The sequence below is a fragment of the Eulemur rufifrons genome, chromosome 2 (assembly GCF_041146395.1).
Source record: "Eulemur rufifrons isolate Redbay chromosome 2, OSU_ERuf_1, whole genome shotgun sequence".
NCBI lineage: Eukaryota > Metazoa > Chordata > Mammalia > Primates > Lemuridae > Eulemur > Eulemur rufifrons.
The window spans coordinates 32411549-32426893 of NC_090984.1; the positions used below are offsets into that span (position 1 = coordinate 32411549).

The following is a 15345-nucleotide window of genomic DNA, read 5'->3' on the forward strand; positions in this document are numbered from 1 at the left end:
GAACTAAATCAAGACTGTAGCTGCCCCAGTTCTTCCTCTGGACACCCAGAGGTATTTTCTGGGCGGTTAACTTGAAAGACTCACCCGCTGTTTTTTCCCCATACTCTGTAAAAGGGTGCTGGGCAGGGAGAGCAGGTCTGCTGCTTGCTAGTCTGACCGTGGGGACGGAGACAGGCTCCCTACAGCACGCCCAGCTCCATTCACAGCCACCCGCTGCGAGACCTAGTGACGTCAGACAAGCGGCCACAAATGAACACTCACTTTTGGTTTTGCTCTTGGCTTCAGTTGCTCTAACTTCTTAGCAGCAGCCTCAATGGAGGCTGCAGCCCCCAGTAATTCTGTTTCTGCAATGACGGTTGGGTCTTCTGGATCCACCCACTCTGTTCCTAAAATCAGTCCAAGAGAAGGTCACTGTTGGTAGCTGCAGAGCTCAGGGCACTGGCTTAATCACAAACAATATCTGGACCTGCGTGCAGGGGGCTTCCATGACTCTACTGCCTGCCTTGTCCCAAGGGACCTTCTCTCTAGCTCTCACAGAGGTCACCTGGATGTGGGGGGCTGGGGAGCTAATGCTGGTTGTGTGTCTAGTCCCACCACAGGAGCAGTGAGCAGCAGCTTCAGAAATGAAGATCTCACGGACCAAGGCTTGAGCCTTACTCTGACTTTGAACTGAAAGCTCATGAATATAAGTGTCCTCAGGAGACTCTAGACCGCATGGAGATTTGCCATTCTCTTCTCCCAGAACACTCAAGGAAAGGCCACTCGCCTCAATTCAAAGGAAAGGAAACTGGTGAGAAAAACCTTTCCCTGGTGAGCTGGCTGCTTCTACGGAAGCACAAAGGATGTGCAGACAACACATGCAGCACTGTTTTCTAAATATGAAAGTAGTAGTAATATTTGCATATGAGTAAGTATCCTGATGAATGAAAATGCCGATAAAAATAAATGGGGAGACTCCTAAGGGAAGCGAGCAGTTCTAGATGGATGACACCATTTAAGTAGAAGTACTTAATACAAAGACTAGAGAAAAGATTTGCTTCGGGGAGGATGCTACTTTTAAAATCTAACTTAGGCCCATTTGCTTTAAGAGGAGTACCAGCTGTCCTCCTCCTGGCTGCATTTGCCAGAAAAGGGCCTGCGCTGGCTGTGCTTGTCCTCTGCTTCAGAGGGCTGGCCTGCACAATGACATGAAGATGCAGGAACACCCGACCTACCCTTCATGGCTTCCGCGGCCTGGATGAGCTCAGTCACAGCGCCGGCGACTCGCTTGGAAAAAGCTGCCAGTTGATGCTTGAGTTCTGGGGTTGGTTTCTGAAGAACCTGTGGGTGAAGAACAAGTCGAACACATAAGGAGGTAGAACGGCTGTACCAGGAAGCATACTGTTCCTGGTAGGCGTGGAGTCAGACAGCCTGGTTCTGAGTGCAGCTCTGTCCCAAAGTGACTTCAGACTCTTAGAGAAAAACATTCAAGACTCGCTGGGCTTCAGTAACATTTCACGTGAGAAATGAAAAATTGGGAACCAGGCGTACCTCTAAGGTCCCTTCTGACACAGCTCCTAAAGATCACGAAGGAGATGAAATCCCTTATTTGGACCTTCATGTGTCCTTTATTTGTACACAAAACAAACACATGCACATGAAAATTACCCAAAGTGTAAGGACGCTCTGAGTAAACAAAAAGCCCCATGCTTTGAGCCAGGCGGGACATGTGACAAAACAAACGCAGGACCAGAGGAAATGTACTACTCAGGTCTCGTAGACAAGACCCCAAGTAAGCAACAAATAACTGATCAGGAAGTTGTTTCTGAAAAAACAATAGATTTCCAGGGTTTTGACCTTAAGCTCTCCTGGGAGAAGTCCTAAGGGTTTGCCCTCTTTTGAACTAGTTCAAAGGTTTTTAAAATTGTGTTTTGCTTTTTGTTTTTTATGGAATTAAAAAAGGTATTGGAAATCCCAAACACCAAATCAACTTAAAGGACACCCTCAGCTGACTTCTCAAATTCATCCAAGAATGGAACTAAGAAACAGGATGGGAGCGCCTCACCGTCTTCCACCAGAGATTTAAATTCTGATGTACACCATCCTATTCCTTCCTAATTTTGAAATTGCTCTTCCAACACTCTTCCCCATGTTTCACAATGGTAATCTTCAGATTTAGAAGTGCTCAGTCAGAAGAAAAGTGCAACTGCTGTCTGTCTCTGCACAATCTTGGAGCCTCTGAGCAGGGGACAAAGCATTAGCTTTGGACATGGACAAGTCTGTGTTCAAACCTGGCTTCATCCATTGCTGGGTCATGAACCTGTTTCCTCATCTGTAAAAGTGGGATAAAAGCTGGATAGTATCTATCCGTCAGGGCCAGCATAAAGATTAAATGGAATAGCACATGGGTAGCATCTCACATGATGCCTGGAACACAGCAGGCATTCATTAAATATTAATTCCCTTTTTGGTGTCCCATACCCTTTTCACCTGTCCAGGTAGTACAGTTTTTCTCAGGATTCTGGAAAAGATGGCTTTCAGACTCCAGCCTAACCCTTTGCACCATGGCTATAAGAGAGGCTCAGTAAAACGTCAGATTGGAAGAGTTAATGGGTTACATGGTGAACACCCCCAGACACACCAGTATACAGATGACATTACATCATACACTAAACTGATTAGTCAATGGATTTTGAGTATTACTTCACATCCATCTATCCTCATCCTCCCTCCTCTCGTAATCTTTTAAATTTATTTTTTATGTTGGCTATTGTTCCATGATTCTGGCTGCTCTGTTGTTCTCATTCTCTGACCCAGTTCCTGTATATATCACTCTACAGATATTAAGAACTCAGTACAGGCCAGGCACAGTGGCTCATGCCTATAATCTTAGCACTCTGGGAGGCCAAGGCAGGAGGCTATCTTGAGGCTAGGAGTTCGAGACCAGCCAGAGCAAGAGCAGGACCCCGTCTTGACTAAAACCAGAAAAATTAGCCGAGCATGGTGGTGCATGCCTGTAAGTCCCAGCTACTCAGGAATCTGCAGGAGGATTGCTTGAGCCCAGGAGTTTGAGGTTGCAGTGAGCTACGATGAGGCCACTGTACTTCAGCCTGGGTGACAGAGTGAGACTTTGTTTCAATAAAACAAACAAACAAAACCCCAAAACTCAATACAGACCTATGAATGGGTGAATGAATGAATGAGTGAAAAACAGACCAACATACTATTGGGACAAGTCCCACTATAACAGCTTCCTAGACCAGTTTCAAAAGAATACTAAAACCATGGGGAGGTGGAAGGAAGGGGAATGTCTTTCACTTTCTAATACAGCCAGTGGGCAGGCAATTTAGTTAGGTATAGGTGCTGGAGTCAATGCCAATGTACCTGTGTACAGGTATTTATCCTCTCTTTAAGCCTCAGTTTAACTTAATTATTAAATGAGGATAAACTAGTCCTTTCCTTTATAGAGTTTTTGTGAGATTGTATAAATTAATACATATAAAGTGTTGCTGATGAAAGTGTTCTGGTGCATGGCTTGAGCATCAGGATCTTCTGAAGTTCCCAGGTGATTCTCATATACAGCCAGAGTTGTGAACCACTACTCTAGACTCAGATGGTGGCATTTGCCACCACTTAATTGTAAAAGGCTTGCACCATATTTGTCTGGAACAATATATGATGTAAGGCCACCATGTTATTAGTAGTTATGATTCAAGGTCTGAACAACTAAGCAGTCCATGGACATCATTAATGGTTTCTCTACAGTGGCCAACATAACGTGAATAAACAAAAGGTTAAAGGTAGGTGGGGACACTCACACTTAATGGTAAAAGACTGAACGTTTCCCCCCTAACCAAGAATAAAGTAAGGATGTTTACTCTCATCCTTCTATCAGTGTTATACTAGAATTCCTAGCCAGTGCAATAAGACAAGAAAAAGAAATAAGTGACACACAGATGGAAAGGGAGAAGTTTGTAGATGACATGTCTACATAGAGAATTCTAAGGAATCTATAAAAAAAACTTCTAGAACTAATAAGTAAGTTTAGTAAGGTCACAGAATTTAAGGTCAACATATATACATTACATTTCCATATGCTAGCAATGAAAAACTGGGAATTGAAACTTAAAAAAAGCAATACCATTTATAATAGCATTAAAAATTAGGCCGGGCACAGTGGCTCACGCCTGTAATCCTAGCACTCTGGGAGGCCGAGGTGGGCGGATCGTTTGAGCTCAGGAGTTCGAGACCAGCCTGAGCAAGAGCGAGACCCCCATCTCTACTAAAAATAGAAAGAAATTATATAGACAGCTAAATATATATATAGAAAAAAAAAAATTAGCCGGGCATGGTGGCGCATGCCTGTAGTCCCAGCTACTCGGGAGGCTGAGGCAGGAGGATTGCTTGAGCCCAGGAGTTTGAGGTTGCTGTGAGCTAGGCTGATGCCACGGCACTCACGCTAGCCTGGGCAACAGAGTGAGACTCTGTCTCAAAAAAAAAAAAAAATTAAATAAATAAATAAAAAAAATAAAAATTATTAAATGCCTAAGGTTAAAATTGACAACACATATACAAGACCTGAACCCTACAAACTACATTATGGAAGAATATTAAAGAATACCTAAGAAAAAAATACAAGAGATATACTGTGTTCATGGATCAAAAGACTCAATATTGTTAAGATGTCAATTCTCCCCATATTGATCTATAGGTTCAACACAATCCCAAACTCCCAAGAGGTTTTTGTAAAAAATAAAAATTGACAACATTATCCTAAAATGTATATGAAATGCAAAGGACCCAGAATAGCCGAAAGCATTTTGAAAAAGAACAAAAGTTAGAAGTCTTAAACTACCTGATTTCAAGCCTTATAAAGACGTAGTAATCAAAACAACATGACTAATGACATATAGACATATAGACCAATGGAGCACAAAAGGGAGCCCAGAGCTAGATTCACACATATGGTCAAGTGATTTTCAATCAAGGTGCTAAGGCACCTTTAGTTCAATGGGGGCAGGATAATGTTTTCAACAAATGGTGCAGGAACAACTGAATAACCATATGTAAGAAAAGAACCTTCACCCTTTTCCCTGCACCACACCACATAAATTAACTAGAAATGGATTATAAATCTAAATATAAGAATTAAAAGTGTAAAGAGTAAAATACAGGAAAATAATCTTAGTGATCTTGGATTTGGTAACGATTTCTTAAATAGATGACTAAAAGTACAATGATAAAAGAAAAAATCAATAAATTGGACTTCATCAAAATTAAAGGCTTTTATCCATACAGTGGAATATGATTCAGCCATAAAAAGGAATGAACTACTAACACATGTTGCAACATGGATGAATTTTAAAATCATTAAGCTAAGTGAAAAAAGCAAGTCATAAAGGACCACATAGTGTATGATTCCATTTATATGAAAAGTCCAGAATAGGCAAAGCTGTAGAGGCAGAAAGTAGTGATTGCCTAGGGCTAGGAGTAGGGAGTGGGGAGAGCAAGGCGTGACTGCTGATGGATACAAGCTTCTTTTCTGGCGTAGGAAAATCAGATTATGTGATAGTTATACAACTCTGATTATACTAAATGCTAATAAACTATACACCCTAAATGGATGAATTTTGTTATATGTAAACTGTATCTCAAGAAAGGTGTTGAGAAGAGACTCAACATAGCATTCAAGTGAAAGCACCACAGGAAGCTGGGATGACTTTTGCAAATAGAAACATTCAATTCATCATAAATGCTTAATATCTGAGGTATAAAAGATGTATTTTGGTTTTACTTTTGTATTTATGAAGTTCTACCCACACATTATTTATTTCTTTCTCAATGCTCTGTAATGCTATCATTTTCCTCCTTCTTTTTTGTTTTTTTGAGACAGGATCTAGAGCTCTGTTGCCCAGGCCAGAGTGCTGTGGTCTCATCATAACTCACTGTAGCCTCAAACTCCTGGGCTCAAGTGATCCTCCTGCCCTCAGCTTCCCGAGTAGCCTGGACCACAGGTTTGTACCACCACACCTGGCTGATTTTTTTTCCTATTTTTTGTAGAGATGGGGTCACACTATGTTGCTCAGCCTGGTTTCAAACTCCTGGTCTCAAGCAATCCTTCTGAGTCGGCCTCCCAAAGAGCTAGGATTACAGGCTTGAGCCACAGCCTCACTGGCCTCTTTGTTTTTTTTTTAAATAACATACATTTGTGTCCCTTACCCCTGCAAGACACTATTATAAGAATGAGAAGACAAGCTACACCCTGGGAGAAACTATTTGCAGAACAAAGGTCTGACAAAGAACTTATATCTGGAAAATATAAAGAATTTTAAAAGCTCAATAATAAGACAAAGCACTCAATAAAAAATAGGCAAAAGATCTAAACAGACATTTTACCAAAGGAGATATACAGAAGACAAACAGGTGCATAAAAAAAGATACTCAACAATGGAAATTAAAATCACAATGAAATACCACTATAGCCCCACCAGAATGGCTAAAATTAAAAAGACTGACTTACCAACTGGTGGCAAGTAATGGTGGTAGAGCAGTTGGAACACTCACACCTTGAAATGTAAAATAGTACAACCACTTCGGAAAAAAGTTTAGTAGTTTCCTAAACATTTAAACAAACATCTACCCTATGACACAAACATTCTACTTCTAAGTATTTACCCAAGAGAAATGAACACATATTGGCACAAAGCCTTGCACATATATGAGTGTTCTTTGAAGCTTTATTTGTAATAATCAAAATCTGGAAACAACCCAAATGTCCATCAACAGGTGAAGGGCTAGACACATTTTTGCAAATCCACACAATGGAATACTACTTAGCAATGAAAGGGGACAAATTACGACACACACAACAAGGAAGGAATCAAAAATGCTGATGCTAAGTGAAAGTAGTCACACAAAAAGGAGATGATATGATTCCACTTAAAGAAAAGTCTAGAAAATGAAAACAAAAAACCCCTATGGTAATAAAAAAGCAAATCAGTGGTTGCTTGGGAATTTTGAGAGGTGACAGATATATTCATTATTTTCTTTGTGGTGATGCTTTTACAGACGAATTCATATGTCAATACTCAAATCATATACTTTAAATGTGGTGTTTAAAAATGTGTATTAGTTATGCTTCAATAATACTGGCAAAAAAAGTTGTAGGTGTGGTGGGGAGAATGACTTAAATCATCAAAGTAGAATGATTAAAGACTTTTGTCTCCAGAAAGAAGAGCCTTTGATGTAGAAAGATAAAGCACCACTTCCGTGTACACTACACCCTCTCAGACAGGGACAGCTCTATGTTCAAGAGCCCTAGCTGTAGATAAGGCAGGAAGAAAGACGTTCTATTTTTATTCTGCCATTAAGTCAACGTGATTTCTAATAGCAGGCAACAGACGATCCAAATTAAAGCTCTGCCAGGGGAAGCGGGGGTAATTTTAACCTTGCCAAAGACTTCATACTGTGGTTTTGCAGAAATATTGAACAATGACTGCTGCAGAGGCAAAGTAGCTGCTTCTCGTCCTGTGATACAAATCCTCTATGCCAAACCAGCAAATAAATAGCAAAATGCAGGAGGCCAACATCACTCAAATGAGAGCTCTCAGGGCAGCAGGGAGACGGGCTCTGTCCAAATTAGATCCATGTGTGTTGAGAGCTAACTAGACTCTCCAAACAAAAGGATTTCCCAGGCAGGGGTTCTCCATTTGGAGTCTCTAAATACCAAAGGCTCCAAGTGAGCTTTGGGGCTGTGACTCCTCTTAAGAGTCTAAGGAACATTCTGTGGTTCTGTGTGTTGATGTTTCTTTGAAGAGGGGTGGGGGGAGGCAGGAAATGGCCCAGGTCTTTCAGCTTAAAGGCTACCAAGATCCACAAAAGGTAAAGAATGCTAAAACCGTGACAGTCATTTTGCTCACCAAAACAAGGTGGGATGGAGAGGAGAGGTGAGGAGAGAGGAAGCACTTGGTGGATACAACAACTTGTTCCCAGATACTGGGATGGGATTTAAAGTTGGCATGAGGTCAGGGTGGGGATCCTGCCAGGGTTCCAATTTCCTTCTCCCATGAGAGCAACTTCTCCTTAAGACAAGTGCTGGCACCTGCCCTTCCTTATGAAGTGGGAGCTCCTCTCCCCAGAATAAGCTGCCTTTCTGCTGGAGAAGGAGCAGAGACCTTCACTCCACTGGCCATCTTACAGGCTGCCTGCCCCCTTTCCACCCAGGCTTGTGGGTGTGTCAGAGATGACGCTGGAGGTGGGTGCCCACACAGCGACACTCTTGTTAGACGACTCACCAAGAGCAATAGTGCAAGTCACCACTCTGAGGCTCAGGCGTGGTGCAGGGCCTGGGCCCACAAATGCCACGTAAGTTATCCAGTGCTGCATAGATGTGAGCCCAGGTGCTGGAGAAGACACGCTTTAACCGTGAAACAGAACTGGGGAAAAGTGATGAAGCAGAAATAAGAGGATCTCTGTATCTCCTCCCCTCTGCCAAAATGAACAAGACAAAAGCCAACACATGAGAGACAGAGAGAGAGAGAACAATGAGAAATGGGGTACGGGGGGAAGCCCCCACTTACGAAGCAGAGAGGGCACTGGTGCTGCAAGCCCAGTACCACCCATAAGTCAGAAACGGCACCTTCCAGGCAGCAGATTTCAATGAAGGACTCTTAGCTCGGCCACACAGCGCTAGGCTTACAAACACGCTTATTTCATTCCTAATGAACAAACTCATTGACATCCGAAGGAACTGAAGCCCAGATGAGACAGTGGTCATGCAGCTATGAATATTTATATGGCAGACCCAGGGTTTGAACTCAAGGCTTCTAAACCTACTGTTTCCACTATACTGTCCAATTTTCAGTTATAACAAAGTTCCATGTGACTCAAAATACATTGGTCCATAAAGAAAAAGATGCCCTTTGGAAGTCCCACTGATTTTATTCTTTTTAACCTGAATTTCCTGCTAGGCATGCTCATGGACTGAACACTTTAACTATATCCAACCCATCCAAGACAGTTTCGCCACAGAAGCTCATGTCTGTGAACACTGACTGGCTGAGATGCTCTTTCCTCGGCCCACATGTGACACACAGATTTCCATTCACGAGGGTTCAGACTTTGGGAGCCCAGTGTTAGTAACCCCAGACTGGCTACTCTCCCAAAAGATGTACAGTTACCTAGGTGAAGAATAAAAATAATGATCCCTTAACTGACCTAAAGTGTTTACGATTAGAAGACAATTTATTTTTGAGAACAAGGCAGTGAAATGCTAGAACGAGCACAGAACTGGAAATATCAAGACTGTGATTTGGTTCCAGGTCTGCTGCTGAATAGCTGGGTGACCTCAACCAAGGGACAAACTTCTCTAGGTCTTGGATTATTCCTTTGGCTTGCTAGCCTCATGTGGTTGCACAAGGACAAAATAAGAAAAATTCAGAACCCAGCAAATGCAAGGCTTGACTGACAGCCCTCTTCTAGGTATGTGACTTGCATATCTGAAGGTGGTCTGTTGGATCTCTTTATTCAGGTTTGATGGGAGAGACATCATGAACTCTCTTCTGGGGGTGTCCTTGACTATCGGGGCCTGCCCCAGATCTTACTGGATTCTAAACGTGGTTCCCAAGGCTCAACAGAGACAGAGGTATGCTGTATATACTGTTTGGTTCTCTGTGGTTTGGTCCCTAGGGTCTGTGGGGAGTAAAGCCACCCTAGCACCGGGAGTCTGCACAGAACCAGGGCTCCCCCCGGGGGCAGTCCACCAGCCATGAGCACCACACCCCCAGCCTGGTATCCTTCGTTTCTGCTTTCTAAACCCAGCCCTGTGCTGGGCACACTGGCCTGGGGGAGTCGTTCTCAAGGTAGCCAAAGCCATTCATTCATGGACGGGAGGAAGTTGTGAGAGCTTAGCTGGTCACCTGTAGCAGTGACGGTGGTCCTCCTTAGCTTGCCATGGAGGCTGGCATGGCTCTGTTGGAAGCCTTCCGTGTCCTCCCAGGATGCACTGGGGTTTTCATAGCAAGACCTCCTGATACTTTCTCAGGTGTGGTGCTGGCCACCCACCCGCTTCATCCCTCACTCTGCCCATCCCTCTTTCTCCTCTCACATGCAGGAGAGAATCCGGCTCTCCTGCACTCTAATTGCAGCTCCCCCCAGACTGCACTCTGGGCCCCGTGTGCTGGATCAGCGCATCGAGGGAGACCCTTCCGCTCAGTCCCAGCCTCATGGGTGGTGCCTGGACAGGGCTCCAAGAGGAGTTTTGCCAAGGAAAGGATGGTCTGCAGTCACATCAGCCAGGGCAGCTTGAAAGACACACAGCTACACCCAGCCCCACCCCACCCAACGCGCCTCCTCACCACCAAGACGTGCTCCAGAAGATCCAAGTAGCCGAGGGTGCACTCTGTCCCATACCGCAGGGCTCTGGTCCGCACCTCGTCACTGACGTCAGGGTGGAAGGATGCTTGCTGGAGAAAGAGAGGAATGTTGACCTCTTAGAACAGGAAGAGCCAGCTGATAAGTCACCTACCCAGCAGTGTAGGGCAGCCCCCACCCAGAGGCAGGAGACCTTAGCCCCCAGTGACCTCTTGAAAACCTGCCCTGACTCCCTGGACAGGTGAGGTGTCTCTCCCCCATGTTCTCCTGCCTCCCTTCCCCCCACCGGCCCACAGTATGTTCTGACACTGTGTGTGTGGACTTTGCTGGTGCCCTGGGGCCAGATGCTAGAAACAACTGAATGTGGTCACTGGTTCTTCCCTTTCCCACACCCACTCCCGTTTGTTTGAAATGCAAAAAATTCCATATGCACTGAAAGTCCAGGAATGATTCATGATTAGGGCTTACGGCAGGAGACATACCGACCCTGGGTCAGCCTGGCTTCTCTTCAGCAACATGAGGAGTCCTGAAGACCCCTCTCTGTTCACAGGCTAATTAAGCCCCGGTCCTCACCCTCCCGCCTGCCTATGCTACAGCTGGAGTGATGTCTCTGCGAGCGGCGTCCTCTGGCTCCTGGGAAACTTCCGACAGTGAGCTCCCCAGTACTCCCAGGGCCACCATAACTCATTTCACATCATACACAAGCAGAGATAAGCAAACCAGAGCATGTGGCTGACATAACATCGCACACTTTTTTCTCACACTGGTGACCTGCCAACTGGAGTCATTCGTGACGTATCATTTCCGATGGCGTACCCATTTCACAGGGTTGCCAGATAAAACTCACCCAGTTAAAATCCGAATTTCGGACAAACAATGAAAAATTTTTTTAGCACAGTATGGGACATCCTATTTTTTATTAGCCAAAACTGGCAACTCTTACTCATTCTTCCTTTCATAGCTTCACTCTGGAAAGAACTTGAGGAGCTTACAGAAATACATAAAATAGAAAACTCAGGACACATAAATCATAAATCAAATACAAATCAATATCAAGGCTTTATCCTAAGGCAAATGCTGACTCCCTAGGACTCCTCTCCTCCCTAGGAACGGGAGGTGCTGGAGGGACACCTCCAGGCTCCCCCTGACCTCCCCACCCCTGGAAGGAGCAGGGCTAGTCCTCGTGGCCAGCACGTCATTTACAGACCCAGTTTTACTGCTCCGAGGACTAACGGGCTCAGAGGCAGGGACCTAGAGCCATGCTACTAACCACCACCACTTTTTATTTCACCCTCGTATCCGTGTCCCCAACTGTGAGCAGAGAGCCCCATGTCTGCCACCGTGGAAGACAGAGTCAACAGCACTTCTGGTAGGTTCTGTTCAAGGCCTCACATGCGGTTGTGGGAAAGGTGAAGTTGAGGTGTTCTTGCCCACTGCCGGAAGTGCTGTAACTTGGTGGAACCCTCCAGGAGAGCAATCTGGCAATACTTAAAATCTCATACCATTAGACCCATGGATTCTACTTCTGGAGTCTTGACTAAGGAAACAATCCAAGGCACAGGAAAAACAGATCTATCCAAAGATGTTTATTGCAGTAAAGTTTGTGATTAAAAAAAAAATCTAGACAACCTAAATCTCTGATAATAGGGGAAAGGTAATATTCCTTAACAGGGTATTTTGTAGTCATTAAAAAGTCAGTGCTAATTAATTATAACAGTAGACACAAAACTGTATCTAACATAAAAACATGCACGTGAAAGTAAACCCAGAAAGAAATATACATGAGAATCAACTTAGGGTTTAGGAAAGTCTTTCTTTCTGCCTAGGGGAATGAGTGTAATGCTCCCATTCTGAGAAGATGAGCCGGTATGTAACTTAGCTCCATGTTTATCCTGCTCAGTGCAAAGGCAGCACCCAAACAGGGCAAGCTGGCCCTTCTGCTGGGCATGTGAGGCTTCCCTCTTGACCCTGCCACCCAACACTCTTGGTTTTCTGTACCTGCCGTGCTGCATGCACACCCCTTCTGGCCAGCTGCCTCATTTCCTTTTGCAAACGGGTGAGGAATACAGGAGACCAAAGCAAATGTAAATATCAGGAAGTCTACTAGATAAGTCCCATCCTAACAGGAGTCTCAGGGCTCACAGCCGTGACACTTGCTGTCAAGTCTGGTTTTGGAGTGTGCAGCCAACATACAGGCTTCAGAGTTCTGGCTGCTGTTCTGAACTGCAAAGCCAGGATGGTCTGACCCAGGGCAGGATAACGGAGGAGCTGAGGATGGGCAAACAGCATCCACACTTCTCTACTTGGCTTCTTCCCCTGAAAACGGGGGCCCGTCTTAAGAGAGACTTAAAAATCTGAGCTGCATTCCCTTTAATCATGGTCTTTCTTCCGTTCAACTTCCCCTTTCCATGTCTATAACACGGGGACAAAAGTGTCTGTCACTCATCCCCCACAGCAACCTTGAGCATCAGGGCTGAGAGGCGCAGTCAGCAGACGCAGGCTGGCCGTGGAATCACAAGAGCCGGTGTGTGTTTTGGTTCTGACAGTAAATAGCCGTGCGACCTTGGTCAGGCCACTTCATCTCCCTGAACCCATTTCATCACCTGACAAACTGGTAAAATCCCTTTTGTCCTTCTCACCTGGCATCAAATGACAGTATACGGTGGCCCTTCCAAATCTATGAGGTGTCCTGTGTGCATTTGGGCCATATCTTGCCAAGTATATGCTACTCTCTGACGGAGATTGTAACCCCCTTGGAAGTTATCACTTCTGATGGGCTGATTCTATTGAGCACATCAAAATGGCACCCACTTGAGGCCTTAGGAGGGAGTCCCAAATCCCTGACCTAGCGTCCACCATCCTTCGTGGAAGTGGTCCTACCTTTGCACACCCTTGTCTTTCCAACCCTCCCCATCCCTCCCCCTCCCCTAAATGTGGTGCTGGCTCCCTGCCCAGGCCTCGCACGCACAGTCCTCCAGTGCCCCCACCTGACCCAATTCCCCCCAGATCATCTGACCCCTTCCGAGGAGCCGCAAGAAGCCGTACGAGTCGGACATTGCAGCAGCAGCCGCAGCAGAACTCACTGCACCACAGAGAGCGGCCCTGTGCCCTCAGGCCCCAAGCTGGAAAAGCTGGTCTTCAACTTCTGTGGCACATCCCCACCCTCGCTCGCCACCAAGCCCTGAGTGGAAGCCAGAGTCCCTGGGGCAAGGCAGTGCTAGAGGGGTGACGGTCGGGGGGTGCTTAGTGGGATGCTGGGCAACGTGGGGGCTCTTATGGGTCACTTTCCCAACAGATAAAAGCAAGCAAAGGTTGTAGGGTTCAGGTCTCCCTGGCTCCCTCACCAAGCAGGGGCTCGGGGCAGCTGCTGTCGTTATCTGCCCAAGTAGCAGAAGACGCCTGGCACAGGCAGCAAAAAGGTGGTTCTCCAAGTCCTGCTGTCTTTCTCTAACTCACTTTCTCACCAGTGACGGCAACACCTCTCCTACTGCACAACGGGTGACCTGTGGAGGCAGGACAGGGGTCCAGGCAGAAGAGGGAGGACCTGGAACAAAGTGCCACAGTCCCCGCTGACTACTCTCAGAGTGGCCCTGGTCACACCCTCTGCATGAAGGCTTCCTGCCTGTTTAGGAAGATCCGAAAAGAAGGCAGAGGTTTGGGCCCGCAGGGCCGACTCCACCCCCCTCAGAAACACAAAACTGCCTTGGAGAGTCGTTTCTCACAGGCTGATGCCTCTGCTGTCCTCAGTGTGCATTTTATGACAAAGTCTAAGGTGTCACACCATTCCCTCCTGCATGTGCCAGCCCGTCCCTTCTCCAGACTGCAGACCCCTCACTCACAGCAGAGAACTATGTACCCGTCCCAAACAACGCCAAGGCCTTTACCTTGCACGCCGTCAACATATCTGACACGGCTTTCCGGCTCAGATTGGCAGTGGCAATCACGTCCTCCTGTCTACACGAGTTCCCAGCCGCCACGGCTTTGGCTGTTGCCATGGTGATGCCTTTCGTCATCCGGATTGATTCTTCAGGTGACGATGTCTTTTCAGGTACCTCTTTTGACTGGAACACCTAGAAGTCAGAAACAGAGAGGAGAAAAAAATCAAAAAGGAAGAGACAAAAATAATTTATTCATCTCCAACCAGGCTATAAGCTCAATGTCTGAAAACGAAGCCAGCAACTGGAGGAAAACGTCAAATGGCAGGAAATTAGAAATTTAATTTGAGCACAGTAATAGCATTCTTGCTTTCAAGATCCCAGCACGGACAAACCTCTCGCACCTCCACTCGGCATCCACGGGAACAACACGGTGAGGGTGTCTACACTGACTGGTCTGCACAAACTGACTCCCAGCATTTATACACGGCCCACCCTGGGGAAGGCCGTGTGTGGCCTCCTCGTTCTCTTCCTCTATACCTGCTGGTGCTTCGGCAGTTTCCAGAAATTCTGCAGCCCCAGTGCCAGTTTCTGGGCAGGACTGGCCTGGATGTATCACTGTTGACTCACGTCTCTCTCTCTAAGGGGTGCGAGGCCGGGTGACATGAAGCATCCGTTCCTTCTATTCTTAGCCTGCCTTGCACATAGAACTGCATAACTGTGCAGAGGTGCTCGGGTCGAGTGCGCCACAGTGACACTGTAAATTATTTAATAACGCCCCGCCTCTTTAGAGAAGCTGAAATAAATTAACCATGATAAATCAATATCTCACTTTAAAGTCCCACCTGTCAGTCAAGTCAGCTGTTTCTGCTTCTAGCCCATCTGTATTGTCTAATGCGGGCGGCTGGCGCCCTGGCTGCGTGCTGACATGGATCTGTCCCTGCACACGAGGACCCCATCCCAGGTGGGGCTGCCCTGCCTTCAGCCCCAGGCAACCACATTCCGGCAGGGAAGGCTTCCCTGAGGCAGAAGGGGGGACCCAGTCAGTGTCCCCGAGGCATGCCACCCAGTGCCAAACATCACCACCCCTACAAATGGGCAGCTGTGATGAAACAGCCCA

At 46.1% G+C, this 15345-nt stretch overlaps 1 protein-coding gene across 1 annotated transcript in view; it reads right to left on the reverse strand.

Moving 5' to 3' along the window:
- The window catches only part of TLN2 (talin 2), a 394205-nt gene that overhangs the window by 19710 nt on the left and 359150 nt on the right, over positions 1 to 15345 (reverse strand). The window contains exons 51-54 of the mRNA XM_069483220.1: positions 14235 to 14420; positions 10335 to 10442; positions 1215 to 1320; positions 262 to 386 (exon numbers count right to left, since the gene is read on the reverse strand). Coding sequence (XP_069339321.1) covers positions 262 to 386; positions 1215 to 1320; positions 10335 to 10442; positions 14235 to 14420 — 525 coding nt within the window. The remainder of the gene's footprint in view (positions 1 to 261; positions 387 to 1214; positions 1321 to 10334; positions 10443 to 14234; positions 14421 to 15345) is intronic.